Source organism: Dermacentor andersoni, chromosome 2 (genome assembly GCF_023375885.2).
Source record: "Dermacentor andersoni chromosome 2, qqDerAnde1_hic_scaffold, whole genome shotgun sequence".
NCBI classification, from domain to species: Eukaryota; Metazoa; Arthropoda; class Arachnida; order Ixodida; family Ixodidae; genus Dermacentor; species Dermacentor andersoni.
Window position 1 is genome coordinate 17,721,834 of NC_092815.1, and position 15,642 is coordinate 17,737,475.

Consider the following 15,642-nt stretch of genomic DNA (forward strand, 5'->3'; position numbering starts at 1 on the left):
TAAGCAGCACTGCATATTTGTCATTTTTTGTTATGTTTGTACAGACACCAAAGGTTCCATGTACTGCACATATGTGCAGCACAATTTCTGCCCTGGCTGTCAAAATGGGGCTGATAATATCAAACAGAATTGAGTACAGAGTGTGATGCTGCACAACTCGGTCTCCAATGTAGTTTCATGCAAATGCGGCTTCCAAAAAATGGGATAGAAAGTGCAACATCATTATCAGTAGGTGAATGCCAAAGCCAATGTGCCATCAGGAGTGGTGCCTTGTGGTGTGCTTTCCAGGTTGAAATAAGTGCAACAGCTGGTGAAAACCATGTTTAATAGTCTCTTTCCATACAATGCAATGACTAGACACCTCTGCTGCTGCAGGAGTTGCCTACAGCCAGAGTTGGGCGATTGAGCAAACGAGTGCTACACAAAGACACAGGTTACAAGTACTGAAATGCCTTAGCAGTCTTGTAACTAAGCGCCAATAGCTGCGGTGATGGTCACAGTTCTTTGAACATAAAGCATACGAAAATGCAAGACAAAGCTATGTGTGCTGTGCATGTATAAAGTTTCTTTCCTCCTTCTTGATAGTTCCCTACAATGCTGTGAGAGCCATTCAAGACTGAAGACTGAAATGTAGGTCAGCATTAAAATTAAATTATTGGGTTCAATGTCCTGAAACTGCACAGTGGGTCATGAGGGACACCGCAGTGGAGGGCTACAGATCAGTTTTGACCACCCGAGGTTCTCTAATGTGCACCTATATATAAGTACACGAGCGTTCTTGCATTTTGTCACCATCAGAATGCAGATGCCGTGACCGGGAATGAAACTCGCAACCTACTGCTCTCAGCGCAACAGTATAGCTGCTGTCAGCCACCACAGACATGCCAAGTGATATGTGCCTGCCCAGGTATGGGTGATCCATAGGTTGCACAATTTAACAATGTGCTAAGCACAGTGCTAAGCACATTCTGCTTAGCAAGCACATGATGCTTCAGGTAGAATGGCTTTGCCATATCGCAGAGTCTACCTTTTTCAAGCCTACACTGATGCAACTGCAGGTACGCTGTCTTCTGGTTGATGAGGCTGTGCCTGCAGACTGACCACAGCTCTACCCAGGCACAGGATGCACCTGAAACAGATTACTTTCAGTTTGCCCTCAAAACACACCATATGCATGCTTGATTCTATTACTTGTTGCTTCCTTAGTCAACCCTCAGCTGTACGAAACTCTCATCAGAGTGGTCCTGTTGTGCAGTTAGCTTGTCAAATTGCAACCTCACAGCCTAAGCACAGTGAACAGTGCATTTCAATTATAAGAGTATGCGAAGAAATGATGTTACATGCATATTTTATGTCACCCTCAGCTGAACTGCACAAGCATAATAAATTATTCACCTCTGTATTTTCTCAAACCACAATGTTGAAAGCTGAGACATGGTCTATACTTACTGTTTAATAATACAATTATTACCCTATGTGGTTCCAGGTTAGTGTATAAAACCATATTGAGCTCTGCCAATTTTGCTTTATTTTGTTGCTTCAAAAATTTTTTTTCATATGAAATCTTGGTATGTTTCTAGCTTTGCAATGAGTATCGTTTTCATTGAATCAGAAATGAAAAATACCTTATAGGCTTGTGCAATTTGCATCTTTTTTTTTAAGGGGTTTGGCCAAAAGGTTGGAGTACATACATCTACATAGGTAAACATGTGAAATGTTTTTCAAGGTTTCTTCCTTAAAGGGCCCCTCAGCAGATTTTCATTATACGCTGAAAGTTGTTACGTGTCCTGTAGGGAGCGTTATGCCGCAAAAATTTTTCAAATCGGCTCATTAATAGCCGAGACAGAAATATTTCAGTGCCACAAACCCATGATTTCAGGAGGTGAGCTCCACTGCCAAGCGAGACACTCTCCACTCGCCCCGTCTAGCTTCTCCAAGTGAAATACCCTCCTTGCGTTCTCCCATACCGAAGCAGGGTGTGAGACCTGGCTAGTTGGTATTCCATGCTGAGGTGACTAGTGCAAGAGTGGACACAGGACACTAAAAAGGCGACAAGGTCAAACGCAAGGACTTGTGTTTGTCGTTGTCGCCTTTTTAGTGTCCCGTGTCCACTCTTGCGCTAGTCACTTCAGCTCCCATACCAGACCTCGAGCATCGCGTGACGCATACGTCACAGGACCTGCCTTCCTTTTTTTTTCTTATCGCTTTTCTTGCGGTGCGGTGCACTTCCGCTGACGGCATCGCATGCGAGCTGTTGTGATTGTCTCGTTTCGAGCGGTGTGCACAAGGACACCCGACTAGCGGTGTAAGTTAGTGCTACACGAATACTGATGAGGACAAGTCTATTACAGAGCATGATTCCGTGCTGGAACATGGTAGAAAATAACATAGTACTGATGTCTGCGCGCGCGCCTGCATGACGTGGGAACAAGCAGACAAAACGGATGTACATCGGTGCGAAGTAAAACAAAACATGCAGACATTCGGTTTGTGTGTTTTATTATTCCTCTAAGCTTTAATTCCTCTGTTCAAGCAACATATTACACAAATAGCAGATGTTGCCTTGAACAATTCTTGAAGTCACATGTAACCACGAGCGACGCCACATTGCAAAAACATGCATGTAGGTGCACTAGCACGCGTTCGTCATCCTCCGGCTTGGAGTGCAGTGGTCGCGAGGAGAAGGGAAAATGGCGTTCAGTTTGGAATTTCAGATCTTTCTGCGGTGCGTAGCGATGTAATACTTTGCGGACACAATCATTATCGTGCAATGTATGTTTGTGCTTGTCAGCTCAAGATGGCCAAGCTTGGTGAGGGGCCCTTTAAGAAATCTACACAATCTGGTGATCACAAGGAAAGGGGTCATTTAACTTTTTCTTTTACATTTGTATTTTACACTTGCGCGTGGGTTTTTAACTTTAGCCTCGCAAGCCATCCACGGTTACACTGTTATGTGCAAATAAATAAATAATGATATTTTTTTATAAGGTTCAGATGAATGACTCTGGCAAGTGCAAGATGCATTGACTAAATGACATTAACAGTGATTTCTGTTTAACAAGACTGCCCTAGTTTGACACACTAAATTGGATTTGTGCACAGGTGAACAAAACAATGTCAAGGTAACATTTGTGGGAGCGTGGTAGAAAAGCTTCTTAAGTCACAAAGGTGCCTCAATTAAAATCTAAAAGCTGCTACAAACTACTAAAGATGCCAAAGAGTGAGCAACGGCATAGCACATTCCTTGGCAATTTCAAAACTTATAAGCAAGTGCTACAAGAAAATGGGAAAATCAAGCTAGCTCTTCTGCATGGTGGTTTCAAAATGTTACTGGAGCTTTAAGTGGACCAAGGTAGTCTGAAGCTGCTTTAAGAGGGTGGTGCACAAACAAAGAGCGGATTGGAATGTGGGGCCCACATCATGTGGGAGCATATGGTAGCTCGGATAGTGGTCCGACAGCAGGCATAATAGCAGCCATAGCTCTTTTTGTGGGACCTCTTGATCCCTGATGCATCCGACAAAGTAAAGGCTAAACCCTATGAGAGTGATTTTGTGCGTGACAGCGAGGGCTTCGAGCGACGGATCAGGCCGTCGCTTGAACAGATTGCTCGGTCGTGTCGCTCGATCGCTCTGTTCTGCAAATCTAGAATTTGTCGCTCGTTGCCCGGAAGTGCTAAGAGCGACTAGCCAATAGCGCGAAGCCAGAACTGGATGTATGTTACTCAAATACTACTTAATGTCGTACAGAACGAGCAAACGATTTAATTTTTATACGTGCAAGAATAAAAACCTACTGCAAGACCTTCAGAAATATTTTATGCTGCCTTTTACAGTAAAATACATCAACTTAAGTTAATAAAGCATGAGTCACGCTACATTTGACGCACATTTGCTGCCCTCATGCCGGCAACACCGAGAAGACGTCGCTCGCATGGGGTACGACTTGTAGGCTTCGAGCGAACATGACAGCCATCTCCATCGCATTGCTTGTCGCTGTCGCGTGCAAGATCACTTGCATGGGGTTTATACTTACATCGTGCTAGATGAGCAGCAGACTATTATGATGAGACCTACTCCCTTTCATGCCCTGCTAACCCCTCTGTTAGGTGGCGTTAGCAGCACAACGCTTGCACCATCCCTCGTAATATGCTGCAACCACAATGACTGCTGCTGGCACTTAGCTATGCAGAGAAGCTGGATTACAAGAGATACGAGAGACATGCAGGGAAAATAACATCAGGGGACGGGCGAGTAAAGCATCCCCACAATATGCAATTGGAAATGTGCAGACCAGGGGGGGTATTCGTTAAGAGTCCACCTTTGTGGACTCCATTTCAGCCGCTGCTGATAGCATGCAGCTGTACGAGAGGAGGAGATGAGCGGCCCTAGCCAATCAGCAGCGACCAAAATGGACAGTCCACCTAGCTCTTACAGAATACTCCCCAGTAGTGATACATTTAATACTCTGCAAAAGCAAGTCACAATGGTAATCTGTGTGGTTCAGTGTGCAAAAGTGAGCCTTCTGGATGCTCAAGCATATTGGGTTAGGCTATTAACCTTAGGTTAACCTTAGGCTATTAAGAGCAATGGCACATTGTTCAAAGCCATAAGTGCAAAGAATTAGCAAACTGGCTACGCTTATTTGTGGCAATTTCCTAAATATTTTCTCAAGGAATATGCTTCATAAGAAATGTAGAGCATGATCAGAAATGCTCAATAAAGTTGTTTCCATGACATTAACATTTGCTCTTTTATCCAGGTTTATCCAGGTTAACAGGTTCTTTTATCCGAGCTTTTTAAAGAAACTCCTAAATTATGAAAAGTATGTCACGGCTATATGTTGTGACCGCCATATGTTGCCCTGTCAATTGCTCAGTGTCTAGACTACTAGAAACTCAGTGCCTAGTCTGCTACATTGGCTGCTAGCCATGCCACAAACTTAAAGGGACAGTAAAGGCAAATATTAAGTCAAGCTAAAGTGATAACTTACTGCTCGAGAATCTCTAAGGCATCAATATTATCACGAACAGAGCCTTAATAATCGAGAGATTGAGGTAAAATGCACAACATGATTAGAGACTCCCCTAAGACACCCAAGTACTTGCCCAATGACGAAAGCACTACTCAGTTAAATTAAGCATTCTTATATGGTATTATAAAACAAAATACAATGCTACTTGCCTAGTTATATTTCATTTTTAGAAAAAAATAACTCCCTGACATTAACCTTGACAATGATGTAATCATCATCGTCAGCAGCAGCAGCAGCAGTCTGTTTATGTCCACTGCGGGACGAAGGCCTCTCCCTGCCATCTCCAATTACCCCTGTCCTGCGCCAACCGATTCCAACTAGCAAATTTCCTAATTTCGTCACACAACCTAGTCCTCTACCGTCCTCTACTGCGCTACCCTTCTTTTGGTACCCATTCTGTCACCCTAATGGTCCAATGGTCATCTAACCTGTGCATTATATGACCTGCCCAATGCGGTTTTTTTTCTCTTGGTGTCTATTAGAATATCGTCTATACCAGTTTTCTCTCTGATCCAAACTGCTCTCTTTCCGTCTCTTAAAGTTATGCCTCACATTCTTCGTTCCATCGCTCTTTGTGCAGTCCTTAACTTGTTCTCAAGTTTCTTTGTCAGTCTCCAAGTCTCTGCACCATATGTCAGCATCGGTAAAAGGCACCGATTGTATACTTTCCTTCTCAATAATAGTGGTAAGCTCCCAGTCATGAGCTCATGATGTCTAGCGTATACGATATAACCCATTTTTATTTTTCTGTAAATTTCCTTCTCATGGTCAGGGTTCGCTGTGATTAGTTGCCCTAGGTAGACGTACTCCTTTACAGATTCTAGAGACTGACTTGCGATCTTGAACTCTTGTTCCCTTGCCTGGTTATTTATCATTATCTTTGTCTTCTGCATATTAATCTTCAGCCCCACTCTTACACTCTCCTCAATCATTTGTTGTAACTCATCCGCAGTGTTGCTGAATAGAACAATGTCATCGGCAAACCGAAGGTTGCTGAGGTATTTGCCATCGATCCTTACTCCTAAACCTTCCCAGTTTAACAGCTTGAATACTTCTTCGAAGTACGCAGTAAATAGCATTGGAGAGATTGAATCTCGTTGTCTGACCCCCTTCTTTATAGGTATCTTCTTACTTTTCTTGTGTAGAATTAACGTGGCTGTGGAATCTCTGTAGATATTTTCCAGGGTATTTACATAAGCGGTCTGTACTCCTTGATTATGCAATGCCTCTATGACTGCTGGTATCTCTACTGAATCAAATGCCTTTTCGTAATTTATGAAAGCCATATAGAGAGGCTCACTATACTCTGCACATTTCTCAATAACCTGATTAATGACATGGCTGTGATCCATTGTAGAGTATCCCTTCTCGAAGCCAGCCTGTTCGCATGGTTGACTAAAGTCCAGTGTTCCCCTTATTCTATTGGAGATTATTTTGGTAAATATTTTATATAATACTGGAAGTAAGCTAATGGGCCTACAATTTTTCAATTCTTTAACGTCTCCCTTTTTGTGGATTAGTATAATGTTTGCATTCTTACAGTTTTCTGGGACCTTTGCAGTCGATAGACACTTCATATAAAGAGCCGCCAGTTTTCCAAGCATTATGTCTCTTCCATCTTTGATTAAATCCACTGTTATTCCATCTTCTCCTGCCGCTCTTTCTCGTTTCATGTCATTGCAAGGCCCTTCTGACCTCATCGCTAGTTATAGGAGGAGTTTCTGTTTCCTGTTCATTACTGTTTCTAATTGAGGTATCCTAACTCCTCTGGGTACTGTACAGGTCAGTATAGAATTCTTCCGCTGCTTTTACTATATCTTCGAGATTGCTGATGATATTACCCTGCTTATCTTTCAGTGCATACATCTTGGTTTGTCCTATGCCAAGTTTCTTTCTTACTGATTTCAGGCTGCATCCATTATTTACGGCTTTTTCAGTCTTTCTCACGTTATAATTTCTAATATCACTTATTTTCGCTTTGTTGATCAGTTTTGACAGTTCCGCGAATTCTATCTTATCTCTTGACAACGATGTGAGTGGTCGAAAGGTTTCGTTCTCGCTCGACTGCACATCGCCCACGCTTTCATGTTTTAGTAGTTTTTTTATCACGTAGTGCTGCGCTGGTTTTGCTGGCTCGCGAAATCCGCACAAACTGCAAGTAGCAGAGAATTCAACTTCTATGTGATGTTGTAGGATGCAATGGTCTACGCCACTTGAACAAAAAGCAGCTGCAGCGGCGAATCAACCACTCTGTCTTGGCTGGTACCGGCGTGTGTCGGGTGCCGTTTTACTCACAGACAGCAGCAAAGGGTGGTGATGGCGTATGCAACGTCACCACTCCCCCGGTTGGGTGGGGGGAGATTTGAATTTTTAAAAAAGTATTCGGGCTCTTCAGTTGCAATTTTCTCATAAAGTCTTTTCTTGGCACGAGAAACGCGGTGCGAGGTTTCTGGAATAGTATTTAAACAGTCAACGTCGACTTAGCATTTGCCTTTAGTGTCCCTTTAACATTTCCAAACAACAACACTGCCACATGAAAAAATTTCACGATCTGTGGCTCATAAGGCCACTGGTGAGTAAACAAAGTGCAAGCCAGCAAGAATATGTAGGTCTGCTAGTCACGCCTCACAAGGCATATCTTACGCAAACCAAATATGCATGGCCTACACTTCAATGCTTGTGACCTGACTGTAACTCAGTGTTATTAAGGCCCACCACACTCCCATTTCACATGCTCGAGCATTACAGAGAACTGTGCTGATTTCGCATATTAAAGCAAATATTTTTTTTTCCTCTTCCACACATTCTGCAAGTTCTGGCTTTTGTTTTCTATGATGGGTCATGACTGGTCAGCGTCAGGGCTTCACACTGCATGGCTTAGAATGCGAGCACACGCTGGCTTGTAACCGTGAAGTGAAACAGTGTGTGAAGTGGATGGGTACTGAGGAGTGGTCAATTTCCACTAGAAACATGATGTGGAGCAATGTCAATATGAATAAAAAAATGGCTTGCAATACAAGTGAACATTTGCTTGTAACGATAAAGCTGGGCATCACTGATGTGCAGTGATGAAACATCAGTGGAAATATACAGCACTGTTTAGAGGTACAAACAAACAATGAGAAACACCTCATGCCGGACTAGTTTGGTCCTGTATAGGTTGATTATTAGAACAGATAGTGAGGGTTAAAGTTTTAGTATTTTGGCCATTTTCGTTCAGTAAAATTCTTGAAACATCCTAAGCTCAGTCTTTGGCACTTTCAGAATACAATGTAATTCATTTTTACTGATAAAAATTTAACCAGGCTCAAGAAGACTAGGAGCTAGCTCAAGGAGCTAGCTGGTGCAGGAATTTTAAGGCAGTGTCACCAGCAGTCCTTCATTTCTGCATCTTTTCTGGCTTACCAAACATCCTTTTGTGGTAAGAGTGGCTGTTTTTGTATTGTCGAAGGGTAATTTACTAACACAGCTCAAATAAGTTCAGGGTGTCTACCAAGTTGACATTTCCAAATTCCCTGTGTTTTCCAGGTTTTCCCTGAGCACCATTGCAAAATTCCCTGAATGAGCCAGAACTTTGTTTTATGCCAAGACAGACTGACACACAATTCAGATCATTCAGCTGCTCAAAAGACAAAAATATGTGATTCCAAATCAGTTTATCTGAAGCTTTCTTTAGAGTTATGACCACAGCGCTTAGCTGACGTGGACAATCAAGAATGGCAAGGATGGGTGCTTCTCCTTGTCATTCTTCCTTGTCTGCATCACCTAAGCACTATGGTCCCAATAACTGTATCAAACAAACTAGCCCAAAAGTCTGTAATCCTAACTTTCTTTGGAGATTGCAAGGAAGGCTGTTCTTGTTTAATGCCCATTTGCATCATACAAGAAAGTTGGACACATTTTCACCAGGAAACATCTAGCTCAATGTAAACTTACGACACTCCAAGACTGCAGACATGATTTGCAGAAATTAGAGCCTTGTACACCACTACACATCAAACCAAATTTTTCTTAAAACACCTTTTAGCACACATATATGACAGAATCATTTTCTGCTGCTTTCTCATCACTGCATCTTATCACTGCACAACACCAACACACAGATTCACATTGACAAGCAAGTGTTCACTTGTATTCCTAGCCATTTTTTGCTGTGTACTAACCCTGCTCTGCTCTGAATTTATGGGCAAAATGTGCACTACACTCCTTCATGCTCATTGCTGCTCCGCTTCGCATTTAGGAGCCAGCATGTGCTCACAATGTAAACCATGCTTCACTGTGTATTGAATATGCTCCTCTTCTGCTACATGTTACCTACAAGCTTGCTTCCACACAATTTTGTAGTGTTGGAGCTCGCATCTGCACTAGGTGCATTATATGATGCCCTTGGTTGCCCTAGGCCACCTCGGTCTGCACCAGCTTCGAGAGTGGCTGATTGTGCAAGACAGCAGCCGAAAAGTGAGGTGAAGAGCTTTGCTTTAAAAGCGGTGCACTGTTGACGTGAGCCAACCAGCTAAACACCACTACAACATAGGCAATGGGAATAGCATGAGTTTTAGTCTTTCATGACCCAGCGTGCAAGACCAATCATCATTATTCAGCACCAACCAGCACCTGCAAAGTAATAGGCAAAGACAAGTTTGCTTTAATACCATTTACATTCTTACCTGAGTATATGTTGAAAAGACTATAGCAGCCAATGACAGAGCTTACCCATGGCTGCACTTTTCTCCTAGATTTTCCAGGGCCACAAGACATGAGAGCGATTTTGTGTGCAATGGTTTTGAGCGACAAAACAGGTCTTCGTGCAAACACATCACTCGTCGCCTGGCAGTACTATGAGCGACTAGGCAATAGCGCAAAGCCGGAACCAGATGTAGATCTGTCAAGTACTACCGGCTGTTGCATGGAACATGCAAACGATTAAATTTTGATATGTGCAAGGATAAAAACCTACTGCACTACTTTCAGAAATATTTGATGCTGCTCTTTACAGTAAGTCACATCAATTTAAATTAATAAAGCATGCGTCACGCCAGTTTCAGCATGCATTTGCTGCCCTCATACCGGCAGACGTTGCTCAAAGTCATTGCTCGCATAGGGTACGATTTGCAGGCAACAGCAATCTCCATCGCGTCACTTGTCGCTGTCGTGTGCACGATCACTGCATGGGTTTATACTTGGATGCCAGCAGGATGTTGCCAAAACCCACAATTTGCTCACAGGAAAGCAGACCTATATTCCCCTTTGCACAGGAGAACATGATGATTGCCTCTCGTACAACTTTTGTGTGCAGGGAACATGAATTTTTCTCTAGTGTTTCCACAAGTTCAGGTCAGAGAATGGTACTCGATTCCTTTGATGACTGATACTAGCTACTGCATGCCTGTCCGCAGTACCACACAAATTATTAATGCAGGATTTGTAACACCACATCTAACTGCAATCTCACCCTTGCTCCAGCAGGCGAGGTATGCTTGCAGATGTCAGCTCGCAACAGATCCCTGGGGACAGCGTCACCCGTCCAGCGGTCGGCCCAAATACACCATAGAGACCTCTGTGTTGCCATAGACAGCAGAGATGGCCGGGTAGAGCGTTTTGTCAGGCAGACCCCTGAAAGCCACTCCAAGGAATTGGTAGTTGCGTTCAAATGCAAGCGTATTGTCTTCGCAATCTAGGATCACTCGCAGTCGTTCGCCCACCTAGAGAAGAGATGCGTGCACGTCAGGTGCTGGCAAGAGCAGCACGCGATACGCACTGTCGAAGTGCCATGGACGTTGGACAGCACATGTACCTGGTACTTGGGTGCATTGTTGAGCAACGGGTAGTTGCCCTGGCAGTCGCCATTGTGCAGCAGGTGGTTGTCAACCAGGTTCCAGCCCCAGGAGTGTGCGTTGGAGCCTAGCAAGGCCACGTAGCCGGGACACTGGAGGGGTGCCTCCCGTGTCGCGATGCCAACTACAGCGACGGTGCCGAGCGGCCCTTCCCACCAGACTTCCCAGCAGTGGCGGCCCTCGGCAAAGCCACGCTTGCCTTTGGCAGCGTCCGTACTCTGCGCCACCGGGTTGCGGTGCAATGTGAAACCGTTCGGCTTGATGTAGATGTTGCGCGAGCACTCGCGCGGGTCCCACGCGTGGTAGAAGGCGCGTAACTTCGCCTTGCAGCTGGGCACACTCCACAACAGGTCAGACTTGAGTGCCGCGTCGGCCAGCTTGCGCGCGCAGTGTAGCCTCCACACGTCATTGTTTTCGTCGCTGAGCAGCGCGTGCCAGTACTTGCACACCAGTGTGCAATTGCGAGCCGTGGTCAGATCCAGGTAACTGAAAATGTGCTCCATTACGTTTGGCGGCAAGTGCGGCCACTTGCCGCCGCCGCTAACAGCAGCAGCCATGACTTCGACGCCAACACCAAACGCGCCCGTCATCCGGCGGCAGCGCCCCGCATGCGTTTAATGCAAGGATCGTACAATTAACGTCTAGAGTCTTCTGGTGCGCCCATTGTTGACATATATTTAAAAAGTATAATAGTAATAATAAAAGAAAAATACCACAAAGTATGAAAAAGGACCTCCGTGCTGCAGAAGAATCCCCGTCGAAATAGCAAAGGTTCCGAGCGCGCCAAAATCTTAAACAGCTGATAGAGGCTCAGTTCGACGAGCTGTCAAATATCCATACCATAGCAGGCGAAACAGGAGATGGAAGAAACTAGACGGGCGCTGGAGGAGCTGTTCTCTCTTCTGAAGTGTGTACAGTGGTAAGCGGATGACGGCACTTGCGTCTATCTTGTCTTACCGCGCGTCCTTACAGCGAGGACCTGCTTCAAGAACCGCACATTGTTGGCCTGTGCGGCCACACAGTATGCAGGTAAGTTCTCCATCGCCGCATTTGTGTGGCTTGATGCTGATGGTGCGCAACACAGGCGCTGCATCGGCCGCCGTGATGCGTGCGGTATCTGTGGCTCCCCGACAACGCAACGCGAGCTCAAGCCGGACCCGCAGATTAGCGGCGTGCTCACTTGCGCCGCGAAACTCGGACAGCTCCTGTCAAATTCAAAATTAAGCGTTGGTACGGTCGCTTTATTATTTCTCTCCGTCAATGTCGCATATTGATGTCGAGTACTTGTAATGATTATAATTCTGCAGAAACAGCACCTGGTGAGGATGGCTTGCAAGATGCTGCCCTAGGCAGTGATGGTAAGTAGTTTTAGTTTTTGCAGGGCAAGTTTGTGTAGTAGAGCTTGATATTGTGCCTCTTGGTGGGCGATTTAGGAAGCTAAATGTGTGAAACGATGAGGACAGGGCGAGAAACGCATACATGTGCATGAAAACTGATGTGGTTTTCCCAAAAGTGAAAACCCAAATTCATCCGGTCAAGAGATGCCAGCATGTAAGCGAGCTTTGAAAATTCTTTTTCCTTGTTTTTGCCTTGCGAAGTTGATGTCAAAAAGTGTTTTCTTAAATGAATATATCAAATCAAACATCTACAAAACAACTTAAACAACCCCTTACTAATGGCCTCATTCACTCTCAAGGGGGATGGATGGATGGATAAGGCTGAACCCTTTAAAGGATGGATGGTTGGAAGGTAGGAGCGTTCACTTTGAAACGGGGTGATGGCAGTTGCCACCATGCTTAGCTTCTTATTTTTGTTTAACTGTGTTGTAAGTTAATAAAATTCACCATTTTCTTTAAATACTTCTTCCTACACTTTTAACCTTATGTCACCTCTCTGTTTTTGAGCCACCAATCTGCCAATCGCTTTTTGCTAACTTCCACCGCATATTTATTTACCTGGCTATTGTTATCTCTAAACCCTAGGGCCTCAGGAAGCGTGACTGTGCCCACATCGACATCGGGATGGATACCATCAAATCTTAGTATGAGGTGTTCTATTGTTTCTACAGATTTACCACACACAGTACATGTGTCTTCTTCTTCGTTAAATTTATTTTTATAGCTGCGCATTCTAAGACATCCTGACCTAGCTTCAAAGAGTAGCTCACTGCCTCTTGAGTTATCATAAACCGCTTCCTTCCTGATCAGGCGGCGGCACACGCCACCTAACTGTGACTGATGATATATTTTGTACTTAGTAGTGGTGGGTGAAATATCGCTCTTGCCTTGATTTTAGCCACCAATCAGATAACCTCCATTTGATTATTTCTACCTGCTTAACGTCTATGTTTCCTCCACTGTCCCTAAACCCCAGTGCATTGAAAAAGTCCACCCCATTGCTTTGAACTGTAGGGCGAAGCCCTTTACAGAAAAGTATCAGGTGTTCAGTCGTTTCCTCTCCCTCTCCACAAGCACCGCATAACGTGTCTATCCCTTGGTACTTGACTCGGTACGTCTTAGTCCGCAGTACTCCTGTCCTGGCTTCAAACAACGAAGAGCTTCTCCTAGATTTCTCATATATATTTTATTTGGCAATTTCCTGCTTAATTGTTCTGTATGTTCCAAGTGCTGATTTCGTCAGCATTCCTGTTTTACACAAACCTCTCTCTGTTATTTCTTTAACTGTTTTCTTAACCAAGGTTTCTTGGCTTGGTTCCCTGCTGTTGTCCAAATATTTGCGGGACAATTTTCTGGTTTGTTTTCTCCATTTTGTGTCAACATTCCTCATGTACAAGTAACTGAAAATTTTACTTGCCCATCACTTTCCCTCCATTTCTCTCAATCGCTCCTCAAGTTCTATCTTGCTTCTAGCTTCCCTGCCCTCAAATGATATCCATCCCATGATACCCTGCACCCTTTGATTCGGTGTATTTCCGTGTGCTCCCAAAGCAAGCTCACCTACCCTTTGTTGCTTAATTTCCAACCTCGCTCGAACCTCTGATCTCATGTGCAGGACCGCATCGCCGAAAGTCAGACTAGGGAGCACCACCCCTTTCCAAATCCTTCTCACCACCTCGTACCTATTGTAATTCGACGATGCCCTATTTTTCATCACAGCTGCATTCCTGCTACCTTTAGTCGTTACATATTTTTCATGTTCCAATAGGTACTCAGCTCCATTGTTTATCCATACGCCAAATATTTGTGCTTATCCACTACCTCCAGCGTAACCTCCTGTATCCTATGCTTGCCGCCCTGATTATCATTAAAAATTATGAGATTTTTCATTACTAACCTTTAAACCTAACTTATCTCCCTCTTTACCGCAAGTGTCCATCAATCCCTGCAAATCCGTCTTGTCTGCCATAAGTACAATGTCGTTCACGTGCATCAGTCCTGGTAATGACTGTTCAATCCATTCTCCTTGCTGAAAAAAGAAAGATTGAAGCCAAGTCTATTCCTCTCTAATTTGGTCTCTAATCCTTGTAGATACAACATGAACAACAAAGGCGACAGAGAGCACCCCTGCCTAAGCCGCCGCTGTATCTCTATAGGCTCAGATACCTTTCTTTCCCATTTTATAAGCACCTTGTTGCTCTTACAGATATTTTTTGAAGGATTAGTTACTCCATCTTCCACCTCTAGTTTGCCGAATATGTCCCACAAATCCTCTCGGATTACACTGTTATAGGCTCCCTTGACATCCATAAATGCTAGACATAGGGGCCTGTGTTCCTTTTCTGCTATTTCGATACACTGCGTTAATGAGAATAGATTGTCCTCTAACCTCCTTTGTTTCCGGAACCCATTTTGTAGTTTCCCCAGCACCTCCTTGCCCTCCACCCATACCGACAGTCTGTCCTTTACAATCTATGCGTCCCCCGTGAAATTTCTGTGAACCATGTAGCAACAGCTGGCATAAAATGGCGTGCGACAACACCTGTCTGCACCGTCCTTCCATCCCGCCCCCAACGAAAAACAAAGAAAATGTCCTGGCTACGTCATTGGCAAACATACAAGAGCTTCTGTGTTACTTAATTCCCTATCCACTGCCATCATGTGCACTTGTCATTGCCTACCACTATGCAGTTGGCACTGAGAGAGGTGCCAGAGATGCTGGGCAACCTGGTTCACCAGCAAGGGGCACACCTGCTAAAGGTGCCCAAGGTAAGACTCGACTTCAGGGGGATATTTTGTTGGGAAATGGACTTTCTGCTTCTGCTTCAGCGATGTTGTAAGCCAGGCTGTGTAGCTGTGTCTGTAGTTGATTAGCAACATTATTTAACACAGAGAAAGTCAAAGGCCTAGAGCACAAATGGTATGGCTAAACACTGAACAAAAACTACCTGTAACCACAGTAATCAAAGAGTGAATGGAATGCTTGGCACACTGAGCAATCTAGGAGTGTGCACCTGAAACGGAGCAAACTTTACTGCCATCAGTGAACATGATGGTAAGCCATGCTCGGCAATGTATTTTAATTATTTCCATTGCTTTTTCTTACCCACACCAGAAAGCATCACCAGGGTTGAGACAGTGGAGAAAAGTTCCTTGTTGCACTGGTGTATGCCACCATGCCTACATTGGTCTACATGAAGCAGCAGTAGACAAATGCATGTGACGCTAAGCCGAAGTGGGACATTCTGTTTTACGATGAACGGTTAATGTAGCCTGAATGGCTCATGTAGCCAATTGATTTGAACAGATTCTACTCGCCAAGAAGGTGTGTTTAGTATCAACATGAGCAAGTGAATGTATGAGCATGCCAGTAATATGA

General features: G+C 44.3%; 2 protein-coding genes and 1 pseudogene across 2 annotated transcripts in view; 1 reads left to right on the forward strand and 2 right to left on the reverse strand.

The window, feature by feature from the left end:
- Positions 1-308: 308 nt before the first annotated feature.
- Positions 309-11,549, reverse strand: Fsn (F-box synaptic protein). The gene is made up of 3 exons (XM_050189999.3): positions 10,827-11,549; positions 10,485-10,734; positions 309-1,129 (listed from the first exon to the last, which is right to left on the reverse strand). Exons 1-2 carry the CDS (start codon positions 11,454-11,456, stop codon positions 10,549-10,551), a joined length of 816 nt encoding a protein of 271 aa, XP_050045956.1. The 5' UTR covers positions 11,457-11,549; the 3' UTR covers positions 309-1,129; positions 10,485-10,548.
- Positions 11,550-11,693: 144 nt separating this feature from the next.
- The window catches only part of LOC126542856 (BRCA1-associated RING domain protein 1-like), a 29,525-nt gene continuing 25,576 nt past the window's right edge, over positions 11,694-15,642 (forward strand). Inside the window, exons 1-5 of the mRNA XM_050189979.3 lie at positions 11,694-11,785; positions 11,839-11,895; positions 11,951-12,096; positions 12,174-12,224; positions 14,955-15,032. Coding sequence (XP_050045936.2) covers positions 11,727-11,785; positions 11,839-11,895; positions 11,951-12,096; positions 12,174-12,224; positions 14,955-15,032 — 391 coding nt within the window. The 5' untranslated portion in view covers positions 11,694-11,726. The remainder of the gene's footprint in view (positions 11,786-11,838; positions 11,896-11,950; positions 12,097-12,173; positions 12,225-14,954; positions 15,033-15,642) is intronic.
- On the reverse strand, positions 13,120-14,256 carry LOC140216048 (uncharacterized; annotated as a pseudogene).